The sequence below is a fragment of the Paroedura picta genome, chromosome 10 (genome assembly GCF_049243985.1).
Source record: "Paroedura picta isolate Pp20150507F chromosome 10, Ppicta_v3.0, whole genome shotgun sequence".
NCBI classification, from domain to species: Eukaryota; Metazoa; Chordata; class Lepidosauria; order Squamata; family Gekkonidae; genus Paroedura; species Paroedura picta.
The window spans coordinates 27,325,213-27,344,234 of NC_135378.1; the positions used below are offsets into that span (position 1 = coordinate 27,325,213).

At 40.3% G+C, this 19,022-nt stretch overlaps 1 protein-coding gene across 5 annotated transcripts in view; it reads right to left on the reverse strand.

The window, feature by feature from the left end:
• ATP8A1 (ATPase phospholipid transporting 8A1) overlaps positions 1-19,022 on the reverse strand; it is an 89,815-nt gene that overhangs the window by 7,992 nt on the left and 62,801 nt on the right. For all 5 annotated transcript variants that reach the window (XM_077301834.1, XM_077301833.1, XM_077301836.1 and 2 more), the window contains 7 exons: positions 15,705-15,779; positions 15,491-15,613; positions 11,685-11,763; positions 11,063-11,124; positions 9,890-9,946; positions 6,489-6,596; positions 1,879-1,967 (listed from right to left, as the gene is read on the reverse strand). In XM_077301834.1, the coding sequence (XP_077157949.1) occupies positions 1,879-1,967; positions 6,489-6,596; positions 9,890-9,946; positions 11,063-11,124; positions 11,685-11,763; positions 15,491-15,613; positions 15,705-15,779 (593 nt within the window). The remainder of the gene's footprint in view (positions 1-1,878; positions 1,968-6,488; positions 6,597-9,889; positions 9,947-11,062; positions 11,125-11,684; positions 11,764-15,490; positions 15,614-15,704; positions 15,780-19,022) is intronic.

Below are 19,022 nucleotides of genomic sequence, written 5' to 3' on the forward strand. Positions count from 1 at the left end.
CATACACTTAGACTTTTCCCAAATCAGCATTGCTCTTACATCCCAAGGCCTTCCTGGGAGTCGGGTGGGGGATTTTATTTTTTCTTGTTACTGCACACCTTTAAATAGCAAAACAGAACCCCTTCTGAAGGTTAAAAAAATTCAACCCCCCCACCCCAACCTTATACTTTTGGAACCAAAACATATTTTGTTACACAGTAGGTTAATATGGAAGGCTGTTGTTGCATTGTTGGTTTGCCAACTGCAGCTATTTGTAGGGAACATAGGTTTCACACATTCTCTGGGAATATCCACCTTGTACTAATGTAAAACGCTCTATGGGAATTTCAACTGATATCAATCACACAGACTAGGATTTTAATGGGTCTGTCAAAACTGACATATAGGTCTCACACGTTTCTACTTCATTGACTTCCAGAATGGTTCTGGGCTCAATTTAAAGAATTTGAAGTCTTAAATCTAGAGAGCTGCAGGCCTGGCAAAGACCCTGGAAAAATTCAAATTCTTACCCTGCAAAAAAACCTTTGTTCAGTTTTTCTGACAGAAATATTGGAAAGTTGTGGAGTACTGAAAAAACTTCCTATAAAATATATTTTCTTTTAGAATGACAAGATGGGCATGCTTGTCATTCTAAATCCAGCTCTTAAATCCAAGCTGCGTTTCTATGCCTAGGACTAGGAGGATACCCAGCCTACATGAGAGGAGTCTGCAGAGCTTTCATTGCTTCTGCTGTCTTTCTGACCTGACTCTTCCCCTGTTTCACCTCCCCCTCAAACCACTATGACACACATACCCACAGCTTGGGTAACAAGTAGCTTATTGTCCTATATTGCTGGGAGGAATAAAGATCAGAAGAGCGTGGAGCAGAAACTGTGAATGCCTCAGAGGAAAACTTTGAAAGTTTAATACAGCCCCCCCCCTAACCTTTTTGAGCCATTTGGAATTCTGACACGGCATAGTGAGAGCAGAAGCAAAATGGCTGCCACAAAATAGCAGCAGCAAGAGGAGGAGCCAGCCGCAGAATGATTGCCACAGCTTAAGATTCAGCAATGCGATGCAGATCCTTGTGTTGTGGTGGCAGCTGCTGCCAAAGCAACATTAAAAACAATTTCACTGCCAATCAAATTTCCAGGAGTCAATCAGAAAGCCCTCCCTGGCCCCACCCACTTTTTAAAAACACTTGGTGAAGACCAGTAAAGGAGGTGGTGTCTGTAGGCACCATGTTGGGGACCCCTTCTCTAACAAATAGCCACCAAAGGAAAAAGACGGCCTCTAACTGGAACTACATCCAGTCTTTGCAGATATTACTGACCCGCTGTGGGACCTCTTCTGACCAAATAATATATTTTATGTAATATACCACAAAGCTTGCTTTTTAAAAGAAGTCCTATGATAGGATAGTAAGTAATAAATAAATAAAATTATATTAGTCTTTAAGGTGCTACTAGACTCTTGTGCTACATAGCTACCCATCATGATCTATATTATAGGAGTTCAATTTATATTAATGTAACTTGTTTTCAGATAGGTTAACATCTTCATTAACTTTATATTTGGTTATTTATTAGTTTTATATACTGCCCCTCCCCATGAGCAGACTCTGGGTGGTTCACAACATAACGTAAGTTCACAGTTAAAATACCACTGAAACAATTCAGTGCTCCATCCTAGTGGTTCTGCTGGTTCACCTCTTAGAATCATAGAGTTGGAAGGGACCTCCTGGGCCATCTAGTCCAACCCCCTGCACTATGCAGAACACTCACAACCCTCTTAGCGTCATAATTTTACAGACTACAAAAAGCACTTATTTCTGATAAAAATTAATACCAGGACATAGAAAATCATTAGAACCAAAAACATAAACAGCATTTTACTTACACTTTATATACAACATCAAAGATCAAAGCTGTCAACGGAATACTTAGTAAGCCCATCCAAAAGACACCAGAGCTGAATAACATTGCAGCCTGTATGGATTTAAACAAAAGGTATAATTTGAAGTTGAGAAATATGAAACATTCAGGATGATGCTAGTTAATGTGATTGAAAAGCAGTACTGAATAAGCATTAGCCAACTAGGAAACAATTAGGGAAACTGGTGACAGGGGTCTGTCTCCCTTAGGGTTTTGAGAGGCTGTCTGCCAATAGTTTTTCTGGGAAACTTCCTAGACTGCACAGTCAGCCCACAGCTCTCCTAACTCCCAGAAAAGATGCAGAAAGCACTATCAACTGATGGTTGGTTTACAGCTTTTAATATTTTATGATGCCCTCTTCATCTTCCACAGGAGAAGGTAGTGCAGTTTCAAACCATCAAAGTCTTGATGGAAGTACACCACCAATTAAAAAAAATGAAATTTCTTTCGGACAATTTGATGTATTGGTTAAATATCAACTAATCAACTTGTGGATCATAATCTAGAGAACTACAAGTAAGGTGCGTGTGCAATGGTGATTTTTAATACCTTGCTGATTGGCAATATCAAATCTTGCTTAAAAAGCTGTTGGGCCTAGATGGAAGAATGCTCTTGCAGGAACAAAAGGCATGTCTGCTTGTGTATGTTTCACTTCACCGGCTGTGCTGTCCTAGAGCAATATGGAACTTTACAGAATATTTATTTTTTTTCATTGTGTTTTATTAATTTATACACCCCCTCTCCTGCGGCTCAGGGCGGTTTGCAGTGACTTCACGGTGTAGAATAGCATGTGAGGTAGAACTGGGGGAAAGGGCTGAAGCTGGGGGGGGGGGACAGGCATACTCTCTCCCCGCATTTCATGAGCAGAAATGTCATGGAGACCAAATATGAACAATAGCTTATGATTTGTTGGGGAGCTGCCATATGACTTTTTTTTAAGGCTCATTGCATCAGGAGCATAAAAGGGAAAGTAGAACAAATACTAAACTGAGCATTTAACTGATTCATTAAAAAACTCCTTAAATACTACAATACTGCAAGGTAGACAAGAAAGTGCTTGGAAGTTACGAATGTAGTAGCATGAAAGAACAACTTGGGACCTGGTTTGATGATGCAGCTGATTCTTAAAGCCACTGCTTCTGGGAGAAACATAGTATGATAAACATTTTGCGCAAAAATAACAAAGCAACTTGTGGAGCTTTAAAGATTTAGTGTGGCATAAGCTTTCTTGAGGCATTTAGTGTGGCATATGCTTTCGTGAGGTAGAAACCTGGTGTCGTAATAAGTGTGACACAAGACTCTCTGTTCTTTTGGTTGAAGCAGAGGAGTATCTCTTTGGATTTTATATTAAGCAGTCGATAGGCAGGTTGATTTCTGAAGAATAAAAACAATGATGCATAAATGATCTAGATGCGATTTCAATAGCACCCTCCTTTTAAGAAAAATATTCTTAATGGCTTTTTTAAGGTTAGAGTGACAGAGCAAAGAGCTATCCTGCATTAGCCACCCTGAATTAAATGTTCCTTGGTGAAACAGCAGAAGCGATAATGTAGGTCTCAGGATGTTAATTCTGACCATTGTAATGCTAACTATAAATGAAGGAACAACTGGCGCCTGCCATTCAGTCAATCCAGCCATTGGCTTTACAAATGAGCAACATGAATTGAGGGGGGAAAAGGGGATTTTTTTGCGTCATATCTGAAAGCCTGTCAGATTTTTTTCTCCCTCTTTTTCCAGAGTTAATCCAAAACTAAAAGATTTAAAGCCGACATTCGCATTAAAGACAGAAGGCTTCTTTGTATATTTGGAAGAAGAGGGGGGGAAAATAAAATCCCACTGAGGTATTTCCTTCCTTTCTGTACAAGAAAGCTCCCTCCTTACTCTGTAGAAACCATTTTTGTCTCTAACTTTTCACATCTCTCTGCACACAGCCAGGTCAGCTGGGAAATGGCAAACTGATCCCTTGTAGACAATAGCGCTAACAGGGGCAGCCTTTTCTCGGGATGGACTCTGTCTGCCTCTGTTTGTGGTTTAGAAATTGCTCCTAATGCATGAGATCTGTGGTCTATGCCAAGTCCTCTTTGCTGTACCCCCTTTTATGGCCTCGTAGAACCAAAATGGAGTATTTTGCAGAAGTGGCTCCTGGGGGATATACAACCAGAAACGAAATATATAGATTCCACATGACTTGGTGCTAATTTTGGCAGAAAGAATTTACTTTTCTGTGTTTTCCTTTGGAAACTGTGAAACTTTGAAAGCTTCCTCCACAACAACTTTCCTGTTGGTAGTTAGACAAAATTAGGCATGACTGTTACTGCATAACTATTCCACACAAGAACTTAGGGAAAATGCTGAAAGGAGGCATTAGTCAACTGCATCAAGCTGATGTGCATAGGAATAGTCTTCATAATTTTCTTTTAAATGTTTAAACATTAAAGCAAAATCAAAGTTGATTGCACCATGTGAAATATGGGGAAAGATAACAACAGAAAACATTTCATTCTGTCTTCGCTTAAGCAATCATTTCCACGTATGTACTGGGTATGAATGATTCCCTTTTAATAACAGTAGTATTCTGTCTGAAGTAGAATATTAATTTTGTTTATGAACACTGTAATATAAATATATATGAATTTATATTAAAATGTACACAACATGTCTGCATTTACATTAAAATGTAAGACCAGACGGATGCCACCTACAACAATGACAAAAGTGGTAGGAAAATAGAAGTGTGGACATGATTTCCCCCCCTGCTGAAAATCAGATCTATTCCTTTTTTGTTCTTGGCTGTGTTCCTCTTTGATAGAGCCAATCTCTCTGGATCTTGCTGATCCTTCTGATACCAAGTGCCCCGACAGAGAAGATTTGCCACTTTCTGCCTAAGTTAGACAAGAAAGAACATCTATGACAGCTCAGTCATGTTCCTTGTAAGAATTCTGTGTCTACAATGGATTTCTTCATACCACAAGATTCAGCCAGGATTGCTGCTCGGCACCAGCCATGTACATCCAACTCAACTTGCTCCACTAGTTTAGAGACTGCTGTGCTTCTGGAGTACAGGAGGCCACCACATCATATTCCAGAAAACCTTGTGTCAAGAGGGGAACCTCACCTAGCATGGTCTTTACAAAAGTTCAAGAAACGGGGGAGGTAACCCCCTGATAGTGTCTGAACAAGTGCAGGGAAGGAAGAACCAGTCAAACCCAAACTGAGGCACGCAGGCATCACTGCCTCTCTGCTCCAGGCCAATGCTTGGGGGGAGGAGGATCAGGAGCCACCACAAACATCTGTCCCCCCCCAAGTACTGTTGGTGGACGTGGGAGTAGCCTGGGCCACTGCTAGCTCCCACCCCATCTGTTTGAGTCAGGCAGGTGGACAGGAGACTGGGAGCTGCAACTTCTCCCCACCCCCTCCACTGCTAGGATGACAGTGCTGCAAGTGGGCAAGGGAGGAGGACCAGAAGACCACCATCCGACTGCCATTTGAGGCAGGTTGACAGATGGGTGAGTGGGTGCAGTATCCATTGCAGGAGCCATGACATTCCCCCTGCCACTGCTGCATGGGTGGAAGGGGGAGGTGAACAAGGGAATAACCACCCACAAATCTCATACGTCTCCATCTTATCAGTAAAGGAATGGAGTAACAGAAGAAAGTAAAACAGAGAATGACTGGGACAGCAGGGGGCAGGGAAGAGAAAATAAAGGTGAGGAAATGAAGTATCTCCTTGCCTACGAGTTCTTGTGGATCCCATATTTGTATCATACTGAAATGGATTGTGGAATGTATTCTGTGTCATACTTATAAGACACCTCATTTTTTCTGAAGAAGTAACATAATTTCCTAGGTCAGGGGTAGTCAACCTGTGGTCCTCCAGATGTCCATGGACTACAATTCCCATGAGCTCCTGCCAGCAGGGGCTCATGGGAATTGTAGTCCATGGACATCTGGAGGACCACAGGTTGACTACCTCTGACCTAGGTGACACATCCTTTGTTAACACTGAAGATTCTGGTTGAGGTTGATTATAAAAATATATTGACTAGAAAACACATACAAAAGGAATGGTGACCTCTGTCATAGAATAGAATCATAGAGTTGGAAGGGGCCATACAGGCCATCTAGTTCAACCCCTGCTCAACGCAGAACCAGCCCAAAGCATCCTAAACCTGTTCTAGATTATGAGCTAATTGCTAGACTGGCCAGCAACATACTGATAAAGACAGACAGAGACCGAAAAGTAGGGTGCTCTACGTTAATGGCTGTCATTGTAACAGAAAATCTGGAGGGTTAATATCTCACACCTCTGTGTTACAAAAGTCAGAATATCTATTAGAAGAGAAAGTGTAATGCACACACAATTGGGGCTTACAGTGACTCCTTGTAAAAATGTGTATGGAAGAAGCTGCAGAAAAATAAAGCCATTAACTGCGTTTAAATGTGTTACAAATCTTCATGTCTCATAACAAACATAAATTTAACAGACAGCCTGTAATGAAAACCAGTCAAGTCTCACGCAAAAGTGAAGTGCAGTTTTATGCACAGATTTGGAAATTATTGGTAATACATAATTACCTCCCCAGACATATCAGGAGCAATAGGAAGAAGAGGCCATAAAGAAGAGTAGATTCCAAAAAATACTATCCACAGTGCGATGCTTCCCCATATAGCTACATGGTTAAACTGGAAAAAAGACAGAAAGAACAATAACTATTAATTCAGCTACTCAAGTGAATGCTTACAAACTACTTCAGCTTTGGGACAAAATATTTGTTCCTCAAAATTTTACATTTATTACTGTCAACATATGAATGGCTATTTTAAGAAGTGCTTGGAATGAACCTTGCACTGAAGTACAAGTTAATACAAATTTGGCTGAAAGACTTCCCCAAACAGTTTTTTTTAATTAACAAAATTATAATTGTATATAATCACAGCATATGATTATTCTTGAAATGCAGGCCTTGTTTGGAGATCATCCAGCAGAGCACCAGTTTGGTTTACACTGAGGCTCATGAGTTCCTTCCTTCCTTCCTTCCTTCCTTCCTTCCTTCCTTCCTTCCTTCCTTCCTTCCTTCCTTCCTTCCTTCCTTCCTTCCTTCCTTCCTCCCTTCCCTTCCCTTCCCTTCCCTTCCCTTCCCTTCCCTTCCCTTCCCTTCCCTCCCTTCCTTCCTTCCTTGTGTGAGGTGTAACTGATGACTTTCTGATTCAAGCATTCCCCAACCTAACTTCAGTGTGGTATTTGAATATGTGGTTTGATTCTTCCTTAGTAACTGGGATTCTTAGCCATAATTTAATCCAGTTAAGAATCCTTGTTAATAAGAAACATTATCAGGAGATACAAGCTGTGGGATCACCAATATGTGGATAATACACAGTTCTACCTTTCTTTCCAACCTAATTCTGAAGCTGCTGCTGAATTAGTAATGTTCCGAAATCAGGAATGGGCTGGATACAGCTGAACAAACTGAAACTTAATCCTAAAAAGACAGAGGTCCTCTGGAATAGTACAAAGGGGAATTGAGATCCTTCCTGTCTTGGAGAAGGTTACACTCCCCTTGAAAAGCCAGGTTCACAGCTTGGGAGTGCTGGCTGACAAAAGTCACCTCAGGAAACCAGATGGTTGTGGTGGTTCACAGTGCTTTTTCCCAGCTTCAGCTGTCTGTTCCTGATTCGTTCAGATCTAGCCACAGTAATCCATGCCTTGGTTACATCTAGACTGGACTCATTGATAGTTCATTTAGGAGTACCCTTGGAGAATGGAAGCTATAGCTAGTAGGGGCCAGCTATTGGGAGACTGCTAGGAGGGGCCAGCAATCGGGAGCATGTGGCCATGATATTACGGCAATCACACTGGCTACCAATCCACTCCTGAGCCCAGTTCAAGGTGTTGGTCTTGTCTTTTAAAGCCCTACATGGGATATTTGAAGGACCATCTTCTCCTATATGTTCCTGTCTGGGAAGTATTCTCGCAGGGGGAGGCCCTTCAGTCTTGGATATGTTCAACCTGGAGAAGAGGAGGTTGAGAGCAGAGATGATGGCTGGCTGCTTTTAAGTATTTGAAAGGTTGTAACTTGCAATAGGGCAGGGAATAGTTTCTAATGGCAGCAGAGGATAGGACCTGCAGTAATAGCTTTAAACTACATGTAGAATGGTATCAGCTAGTTATCAGGAAAAATTTTTGTTCAGAGTATTTCATCAGTGTAGGTGGTGAGCTCTCCGTCACTGGCACTCTTTTAGTGGCTGGACCGATAATTATCCTGGATGCTTGAGTCTGATCCTACGTTCAGCAGGGAGATGGACTATATGGCCTGTATGGGCCCTTCCAATTCTATGATTCTATTCTATGAATCAAAGCAGCTCATCTGGTAGGCACACGAGAGAGGGTCTTTTCTGTTCTGTGTGGCTTGGCTCAATTGTGTTCCACATAAAATGAACTAATACAGACTTCTGGCTTACCACAGCTTTTTACTATGCTGTTTATAGCTGTTACTAAAAGCAGTTGTGTTGTTGTAGTTGTTTTTTTGCCAGGCACTTCTATAGTAAATGCTGTAGTCTTTACAAAGTGGTAAGGCTCCTTCATATTTATCATAGATCCTTTGTATTAGTAGTCTGTAACTGGTAATATTGACTGGGGAATTAATTCCCCTGAGCTGGGTTTCTGGAGTCTTCCTTGACTCCGGTATGTTTTTCAGACTTCAGAATACTGAGCACTGCTTATGTAGTTTGACATAGTCAATGAACTGTTTTCACCAGGTATTTTAAGTGTAGTTTTGTCTTTATTTACCACGACATTATTTTCTGAGATGAAGATGTATATTTAATTTTTACTTTTGTGCGTAAAGTGACCTCTTGGTTTTCTCCCTCCCACCCTCCAATTTTGCATTGTTGATATACCCAAAGGAGACACCATACAAAGCACACTCCGCTTGAAAAAGGAACACCCACAGATAATGTGCATGGATAATTTAAATTATTCACAGTATCAGCTTGGTGGGCCACTGCCCCAGACACTGGTGCTTCACTGATACTGGATTAGCATAGCTACTCAGTTATCTCATGCTGTCTCAACAGGCATTCCCCAAATGAACCAGCCTCAAGAGCTAAAAGCACAGCTATTACACTGGCACCCAGTGGCTCAGCCCATAGGCATCCCATCAACATGTACCTGTTTTGGAGCATCATGTCTATGACCCCCCACATGCCAGTTGTATACAGAGGTAGCCAACTGATGCAAGGTAGTATATGTATACTTTCCTCTCTACTATGTGGAAGACTGTAGTATGCCTAGTAGAAGCCTTGCAATGTCAATGCTCCTAGACACATCATGCCTATGACCCCCCACATGCCAGCTATGTACAGAGGTAGTCAATTGATGCAATCTAATAATAAAACTATTCTTTCAGTTTTGTAAATTGTTACCAGCCAAAACAACAAAATTCCAGCTAATGACAATGATCAGTATAGATTACAACAAAATCACCTGTAAAATTTCACCTTCCATTTTACAGTATTTCAACTTTATGTGCCAACCTAGACTGATATAGGTTAACCTTGTAATTGGACTGCTGCAACATGGTCTACATGGGACATCCCCTGAAGACAAGAAAGTTTCAGTTGGAAAGGAATGTAGCAGGCTAGACAGATGATGGGGTTAAGTGTTTTGAATATATTCAAGTTTTAAGAACACTACAGTAGTAGTCAATTTGTTTCTATGTTCAATGCAAAGGGATGGTATTATCTTCCATCACTGACCTGGATGCCTAATATCATGGGACCACCTGAACTGTGAGGAAGGCCCCCACCCCTGAATTTGTGGCTTATAGTATGATGGGTAACGGCTTTCTCTTAAGCACACTGCATTTTTGTAAATTGAGATTTTAGCTACTTATAGTGGAAGCAGGTTGAGACTGGCTGACTGGGAAAAAAGTGCCATATAAATATTTTAAATAAATAATTTAAAAAGAATTTCTTACCACAGTCCAGTATGAAGTCTCTAATCCAGCTTTTAAACATACAGTTATTACCACAAACTAAAAAAAGAAGAAAAATTACTGTACTTTTGATATACCAATTTAAATTAAATACAATGTTTCAAAATAAAGGCCAAAATTCAACATGCCAATGTTTAATTTAATTCCAAATAACACGAAACACATATTACACATGCACAGTTTCAGAAATTATAAATCCAAGATCCAAAATATCAAGAAACCAGTCCAGTGAGACCATGGACCCATAAAAATTATTCATAGCAATTCTTTATACTATGCAAAGAGGCAGGCTACTTTTGAAACAGGGAATTTTCACATTTCATTACATGACATGAAAGCCGAGCTGTTCGGAGAAACTAAGAAGAAATTTTAATTGGTAAGGCAAAGTACCAGCTCTAGGGTATCTGATTTTGTGGGAGAACCACTAGAACAGTGGTTCTCAACCTGGGGGTCGGGACCCCCTTAGGGGTCGAACGACCCTTTCACAGGGGTCGCAGCAGCTTGGCCGGTGGGGGGGGCGCCACAGCCTGTGGGGTAGATCGAGATCAAATGTTTGTCTGTCTGGAACAGCAGAAAACAGCGAGATTGGCATGGTGTGACAAGAGGCAGAACTGAACTGAGATACCCCAGAAAGAAACCAATTTATATACACTCGTGAACAATGGATCTTCACGCCATTGGTCAGTTTCGGTTTAATTTCTGTGAATGAAAACTTGCTTCATTTTATGGTTGGGAGTCACCACAACATGAGGAACTGTATTAAAAGGTCACGGCATTAGGAAGGTTGAGAACCACTGCACTAGAACAAAGATTTAGAAAGTGATATGGCCAAGAGGAAATTCTAGAATTAAGAGAACAGAGGTCAGAACTCTGTCCAGAGTGCACCAGCAGCATTCAACACGGGCTCCTGTCAAAACTGCCATGCCTGTTCCTGCTTTGACTGGAAGCAACCATTTTCTGAGTTCTGACTGAGAAGTATGTGCATTTTACTCTGCCTCCCATTTAAAGGGATGAGCCTGCCAAGATGCAGCATGTTGGGCATGACTGTGGAACACTGAGCACCAAGGCAAGGAAGGAGAGGCTAAACTGGCTTCTTTTGAGAGGTTGCTCTGCAATCTGCAATTTGTAAGTTGCTTTAATAGTAGCATCACTTACTGTATATACTATGTTCCCCAAATGCAAGTAGCCTGAAGTCTTGCCATTTGCAAATACCGTATCTGTGAGACAACATAAAGAGAAAAAAAATCAATAAAACTGAATTATTTGAATGGAAATGTATTAGACACTTACAGCTTTTATCTGGCAGAGTGAAATGATTTTCTTTCAAGTAATATCTCGAGGCTTGTCTCTCTCCTTTTTTATTTTCAACAGGCTTGTAATTTCACAAGGTAAAAGGACGCACAGTCTTCATTTGGAAGCCGATTTTCAAAAGCCGCTCATATCAGCTGCTACTGTCTTCCAATAACATGCTCGGCAAAAGAATTTATCTACTCCCTTCTGTACTGTGTGAAATAAATCTGATGCAAAACAAACCACTATTCAGATATCTTGAATTGCCAACTCTAACGCAAACAGCAACATTATATAAACATTGGATCCCACTTAAAACTTGAGTTTTGGGTACAATGGGAAAAAAGAAAATAAAATGTATGGTTATCAAAAAGGCTACCTTTTTATATAAAGGGTACGTCAGAATTGGCTTTAAGATTAATCCTGGAAATTGCCATTTTAAAGCAACACAGTGCATTCAAATTCTGCATTTCATTCTTTTACTTACCAGACTGGACAGCTTTTAGTGGAAACCAAAACAGAATTACTGAGTGGAAAAGGCCATTTAAACAATGAACCCAGAAAACCTGAGGGAAAACAAACATTCATGAGAACCGTTCGTGATAAAACTAACTCTGTGAACTCTGACCCTCCTTTTTTGCTTTTGGTTAGAATCCGAAAATGTGTTTTTCAAAAGGCCACCTCTAAGAACTAATATAACTGAGAGGCATTTTCTGCCTCAGAGCTCTTCATGGGTCATTTATTTATTTCTCTGTTTCTCAAAAGGTGTTCATCCCTTTTAATTTCGTTCAGAGAAAATACCTATTTTGATTTTGGTAAAATCTCCAATTGAAATTAAGCAAACAAGTTTTATTATTTTTTTCTGATGATTAAAAGAAAATAAGCTATAACACCACTATCAAACCAAACAAACAACACCTCCGGTGGCTGAGATAGTACTTTGTCTTGATTTCTTAGCCTTACAAATCTTTCTATAGCTGTTTATGCCTGCTATTTACATCTGTAGTTATAAAACAGCGCTACCAACTCCTAAAAAAAGAATGCTATGTGGGAAGTACATTCAAATGTACAAACCCAGTGCTTCACAGTTTTCATATATAAGTAAGAAATCAGAATAGCTTGGGACACTTCTATTGTATAACATGTTTTTTATAATCGTACTTTAAAAAATAAAACATGATCTGTGTGGCCCAATCCTATGCATGTTTACTCAGGACTAAGCCCACCATGTTGAATCAGGCCTACTCTCATCTAACTGTGCAGAAGATTGCAGCCTTATTGTGTTAAATTGACGTGCATTAATAGTTTTAGGCTGTTCATACAGCAGAAATTAAGTTGCCTGCCTCAAAAAATGTTCCACCGTGTCTTGAAGTTCTTTGTTATTTTATCCAGTTACACAAGGTTGTGCGATCCAATTTATGCTACAATACTTTGCACACTGGCACTTGTGTTGCTCATTAACCTTTGTCTCGACTCCCTGCTGTGACATTACCTCAAGTTTTATTTGACAGAAAGCACAGGTGGGTGCAATAAAATCAGACCCACTTTTCCATTTTCCTGGCCAGTACTTATTGTCATGTGCTAATCCTTTAACCTCTGTCATGGCCCCCTGATCTCTGACCCTTTTTAGCATAACAAATCTACGCACCGTTATTCAATGCAACAATGATTCAAAATCCTCACATGTCAAACCTGTATCAGCAATTCTGGCTTCCCAGGTAGTCAGTAGACATTTATTCACAGCATTTACTTATAGCAAATCCAATGCAATATTCTGGTGCATTTTAGTCACACTTGCTCTTCTAAATTTAATAAATTAAATATTTGTGACTGAAAAGGCCGTGTAACTTCAAAGAAGAGTCAAACAGGCTGTAAAATATTGCATACCCTACAAATATAAAATTCAGCAGGGATACAAATGTAATAATTTAATTTGAATTCAGACATTCAGATCTTTAATGGTCATTATATTATTTTACTATTTGCTTATTTATTTAAGACACATTTGATTTAAAACTTGATCTATTTGATTGCCTATAGCAATGTGATCTATTGGCAGTTGACATATTACATGAATTTGTGTATTTTTTCCTAGCAATACATTTATTGTTGGTGATGAAATTAAGGCTTTTTACAATTTTTAAAAGTTGTGTGAAATTTGATGAAGCCAAGCTTTTTGTTTTAATTCTGCTGTTTTATGAGAATTATAAATGTAAGCACAAATTTAACTGTTTGCAATCAGAGTATTATTTGGATAGAATAGTGGTGTATTTGAAGTTTTACAGAATTTCATTAACAAAAATAGGCATATCATAACTCTCAACAACTTTACTACATAACATTCCTTCTAGATTCTTAGCAGGTACTGCAGTTCTACTCAAAAGCATTATGCATACTATTCACATCCAGCAGTGCACTCAGCTGCCTAAATAGGTAGTAAGCTCCCCCCCCCCCACTAGCAGTCTTTAAGCAGCAGCTGGGCAGATACTTATAATGGATCCTCTAGGCCAGCCTTTCTCAAACTTTTTCATGGGTTGAGAAACCCATGAAACATTTTTCAGGCTTTGATGAGCCCCAGAAATGATATCAAGAGACCACACCTCCCTGCCATACCAATAAAGTCACATGCCACCAGAAGCGACATCATCCAGACACTCCCACCAGATGTGACGTCACACTCCCTCCCCCTGCCCCACCAATGCCAGAAACAGCCCAGTGGCCTACTCCGCTGGGTCAGGAACAGGGCTGGAGCAGGCACATGCCACTCCATCATCCCCTACCACACCGCCAATGCAGTTAAGTTAAAATGAGAATACTTATCTCTCTAGACTCCAGTGACTATTAGGTGCAACAAGCATCAGTCAGCAAGGATTTTAATGACCAGGACCCCTCCCCTTTCCATCATCTCCAGGTCCACCATTGGTCATTGTGGAGGGCAGGCTGACATAACCATATCTGGTCATATCACCCAATTATTTTTTAAAAAAATATAAAAGATACATAAAAATTAGTTTGTATTAATTTTGTGGAAACCCTTCTGGGGTTATTGAGAAATCCCAAGGTTTCGCAAGACACCTGTTGAGAAAGCCTGCATTGGGCAGGAGGTTGGACTGGATGGCCTGCGTGGGCCCTTCCAACTCTATGATTCTATATTTGCCACAGTGGGCAGTGGCCATGGCTCAGTGGCAGAGCATCTGCTTGGTATGCAGAATATCCAACGTTCAATTATTGGCACCTCCAGGTAAAAAGGTGATGTGAAACACCCTGTCTGAGGCCCTGAAGAACCCCTGCCTGTTTGATCAGGCAATACTTTCATGGACCAATGGTATCATCCACTATAAGCACTGTGTTTTCATGTGTTGTTGTTCTCCAGTAGGGCTAGCTTCAGTGGCCAAATTCCAGGATTAACATCCTTCTGTACGTGGCATGGTACAACACCTGTACATTGACTGTTCCTGACCACATCTAAAGTTGGGCTTGTCCAGTCTGTGTTACCCATGACAGCACAAAGGGTGAATGGAGTATTAGTGCAGAACTGCTATTGAAGTTTGTGGGCAACATTTTTAGTATTTCACTTCACAAAACAGCAAAGGTTTATATCATCTACTGATAAAAAAAAACTAAAGTGAATTCTACTAATATACAATCTTGCCAAATGAGACCAGTTCAAAAATACTCAGAAAACAAAATAATTTAATAAAATCAAAACTCCCCACTGCCCAGGATCCATGAAACCCCATGGATCAACAGAAAACACCCCTGAACTCGCACAAGGGTTGCCTATCTCCTCATGCCAAGTAAAATCCTGCTCGGATTTCCTGGTGACCTTCAAGATATATGATGGGCTGCAGTTGAAAAGAAATGGCTGAATACAGCTGAGTGGGCACACAATGTTCTGTATGTGCCAGGTGGACCCAGGCAATATCAATTAGGGTTGGGCGCTTCGGCGCCCAAAGCAGCTGGTCTCTCCCAGTGCAGCCAGTGACACACTGCGGGGGTGGGGGGATGTGAGGGTGTCAGCGCACTGGCGGGTACACACACGCAGGTGCAGAACTCCGTGCTTGCATGTGTGCGCCCGCCTGCGTGCTGACACCTGCGCCTCCCCTCCCCGAAGAGCCCAACCCTAATATCAATAACTCCCCCCAGTTACTGAATCTGACAGGCATGCAGAACCATTTCATTACAACAACAAAGCCTTTATTGGGATAACAAACCATTTCATTATTTTTAATCCTAACTGCAAATAACTAAAATAGCAACCCAAAGGTATTAATATAATACTCTGGTTTTTACCTTAGAATTGAAGTCCAAGGCATTTTGAGATGTCTTGTACAATTCAGGATATTTCAGCATATTTTCTTTGTGGCAGGATTTTTCAAATATTCCAAGTGTCAGTGGGGGCATAGCTGTAAACATCTAATGTGTAAACCAATTATCAGTTTGAGAAAGATCTGTTCTATCTTTGGGAAGAAAATAATTAATTAAAAGCAATACATTACACACTTACCACATTGTAGAGTCCTATGCACCATCTTTCAAAGAGTATTTGTCCAGAAAAGCCATTAACAAAGGCAAACCATATCTGAAAGAAATGAATTAAAAACACATATTTTATTAGGACCTTTCCTGCCTAAATCTTAAGGTGCTCTTCTGAATACATTTTCAGTTTCAACTAGATAAGTAATCTGGAAGTCATAGTATAGGTCTTACAAATAAAATATTGTAATGGCCTATGGCTGGAAACAATAAAGTCTTATGTATGTACAAATAAAATACACAGCTGTGGAGACATATTTACAGAGAATATTGTTCTCTTTCCAGGGCAAAAGTACTAGGACTTCATATTTAGGACCTCATGGTTCAAATTTTATTAAAACATTGAGAACGTAAAGCTTAATTTAATCTCTCTCTCAAATAATTTGCATAATCACAGGACTTCTAAATGAAAGAGCTTCTAAACTATTCAGTTCTTCATCCGTTTAAAATGTTGTAAGAGTAACAGGGAGGCTTCCTGAAGCTTATTCCTGTGCAGAACCTGACTGCCTGCATACAAATGTTTCTGCTGAATGCAACATATTACATTACATTCAATTTACAATCTCTTGCAGGCCATTCAGAATATCAGAATATAGATGACCAATGATATTAAAGCAAAAAAGAGTCAGTCTGATCTGCTAGTCAAATGACACATAGCAGGGGTAGTCAAACTGCGGCCCTCCAGATGTCCATGGACTACAATTCCCATGAATTGTAGTCCATGGACATCTGGAAGGCTGCAGTTTGACTATCCCTGACATAGAGCATCAACTCAACACAGATTTGGCCAGAGTTCATGGTTCATTACAGGAGCATGAATGGTGACAAGTTCTCCATTTATAGGGCCTGTCTCCAGATGACTGGTTCTGGGAACAATCTAGTGTTTTAAGATACCAGAAAATGGTATGCTGACCAAAAGTGAAAACAAATGTCTGCTTAATTTTCTTTTCTGTCTTATGAAGCAGAAAATACTCAGACACAAAAGTAAACTGCAGAGAGGCTGTTCGATAGTCAATTCTTATTTACGTTCAAATTTATGTATTGCCATTCGTTCCACAAAGGCTCACGGAGCAGTTCACAAAGATAAAGATAATCACAGTAAGTCATTTAGTTATGGAATCGATCCCCAGAAAATAAACTAAGTTTTTCCTAAACAAGACTGTTTGAAATGAAGAACAGAGTGATTTGAGAAATTTGACAAACTCCAATTTTGTCATGCTGCTGGGGGGAAAAAATCATAAATATCCTCACAATAAGTATATAATAAATTGTTTGGCGCCTTCATATTGATCAACCTTGCCTGTCTTATCACAGCTGAAATCTTTAAATTTAGCACTCCAGCAGCAGTGAAAAGACCCTTCGAAAGCATCTATTTTCCTTAGCACTATCAAGTGAAATGTATGGCACAGTTTTGAAGGAGCCCTTTCAGAGGCACCGTGAACGATACGTTCGCTGTATATTTTAAGATCACTCAAATGACGGTTTCTTCCAGATGCGCTTCTGACCAATCAAACACTGCACAATAGCAGAGTGAGCTGTGCATAAGCCTATGGATTTCATCTCTGCCCCGGGTGGTGGACAGAGTCCACGGGGAAGAGATGGAATTCCAGAAAACCCAAGGATGCTTTTAGCCCACGGTTGTTGAACCTCAGCTCCACGTGCTGCCAGACAGCTCCTATTTAACTGGCAGCAAGTTTCAAAGCAGTCTGTAGCACATATGAGGTTTTCTGAACACAGAAAAAAAGTAAAAAACTCTTACTGAGTGAGAAGACAAGCTCGTGGTCTCACTTAACATAGTTAAAAACAACAACAACAACAACAACCACCCTAGGCCATAATTGCATTCCCCATCCACTGTTTGCAACTATAAAAAGGGTGCATCCCAAAAATATTTCTGAGCACATAAATACTGCACTCCCTAAAAAAACCCAAAAACGAATGGATTGTTGAATAGCTGATAACTTCAAGCAGACCTTCTATTTAATTTTTACTAGAGACATATTCTTAACACAGCAGAACATGTGCATGCCCACATGCATTACTCAGTATTGCTAAAGGATCAAAAGTGTATGGCTGAATGGAAGTCACATGGTTTAAAACTCACATGTGCTTCCAAGCAATGTTTAAAGTCTGTTGTAGTATACAAAGTTTGTCAAGTATACAACTGAAGTAGTTTTTTTAAATTTGCTTATTTATTAAAATTATAAGCAAATAAAATTATGCTTTGTGTTCTAAGCATTTTAATTAATTTATTTTCAAATGAGGCCCTAGTATTTTGGCCCTGGAATGAACTGTTTTTAAGCTCGGGTTTTGCTAATATACTGAATTAAAAATATAAGAACATAGGAGTGGATCCCACCAGCATTTCCTCTAGCGAAAAAGGACCCCTTTAGAGCACCAAGGAGGTTATGCCAGGAATTGTGGCACCCGCGTGGACCAAAGCTATGTGAGATGGGGACAGCACTGAGGGTGCAATCAAATGGAAAAGCCAGAGTAGGACAGTGTCTTCTTTTTCTTACAAATGCACTAGACAAAACCATTGTATGACACGTATTATGTATTTATATAAACAAGAGTCTGATAAGACAATAAGAACCAGATAACAAAAATCAAACAGCTCATTTTAACTTGACATTTTCTTCTCTTAAAGAATTTGTTTTGTGTTTGCCTTGCTTTGCCTGATCTGCTGGTATTCTGGATGGTGAGAGGATGGGGATCTAAGCTAAATGGATCTCTTAGAAGTTGGAGAAATATCAGGGTGAACTCACCCTCTTTCAGCTTGCCGGCCTACACAAAACAGGGTCTAGGAGGTGCACACTGGAACACAGACTGAAGTCAACTCGACCAAGCATTTTGAAAAGGTACTTGATTGGCAACAGCTAATATGTTCCAAGGGGATTTCTTTCAGGGGTAAATGAATGAAAGCATAAGGATCTTCCACAGCTTTAAAGTCATCAACAGCCTCACAGCTGCTCTGAAAGCCAGAGAAGAGCAATTGGGAGAGGAGGTACTCAACTCTTTCCTCCTGTGTCTCCCCCCATTTAACCCGCCAAACCAGGCTTTCTCAACCAGGGTTTTGTGAAACCCTGGGGTTTCTTGACAGCCATGGAAGGCATTTCCTGAATGGGTGGGAGTTAATTTTTATTTTGGTCCTGGCCCCTGCCTGGTGGAATGAGCTCCTGGGAGAGCTGCAGGAGCTGTTAGAGCTTTCACAGTTCCGCAGGGCCTGCAAAATGGAGCTCAAGGTATTATTTAAACTGGTAAGGTATTTTTCAAGTATTATTTTGGC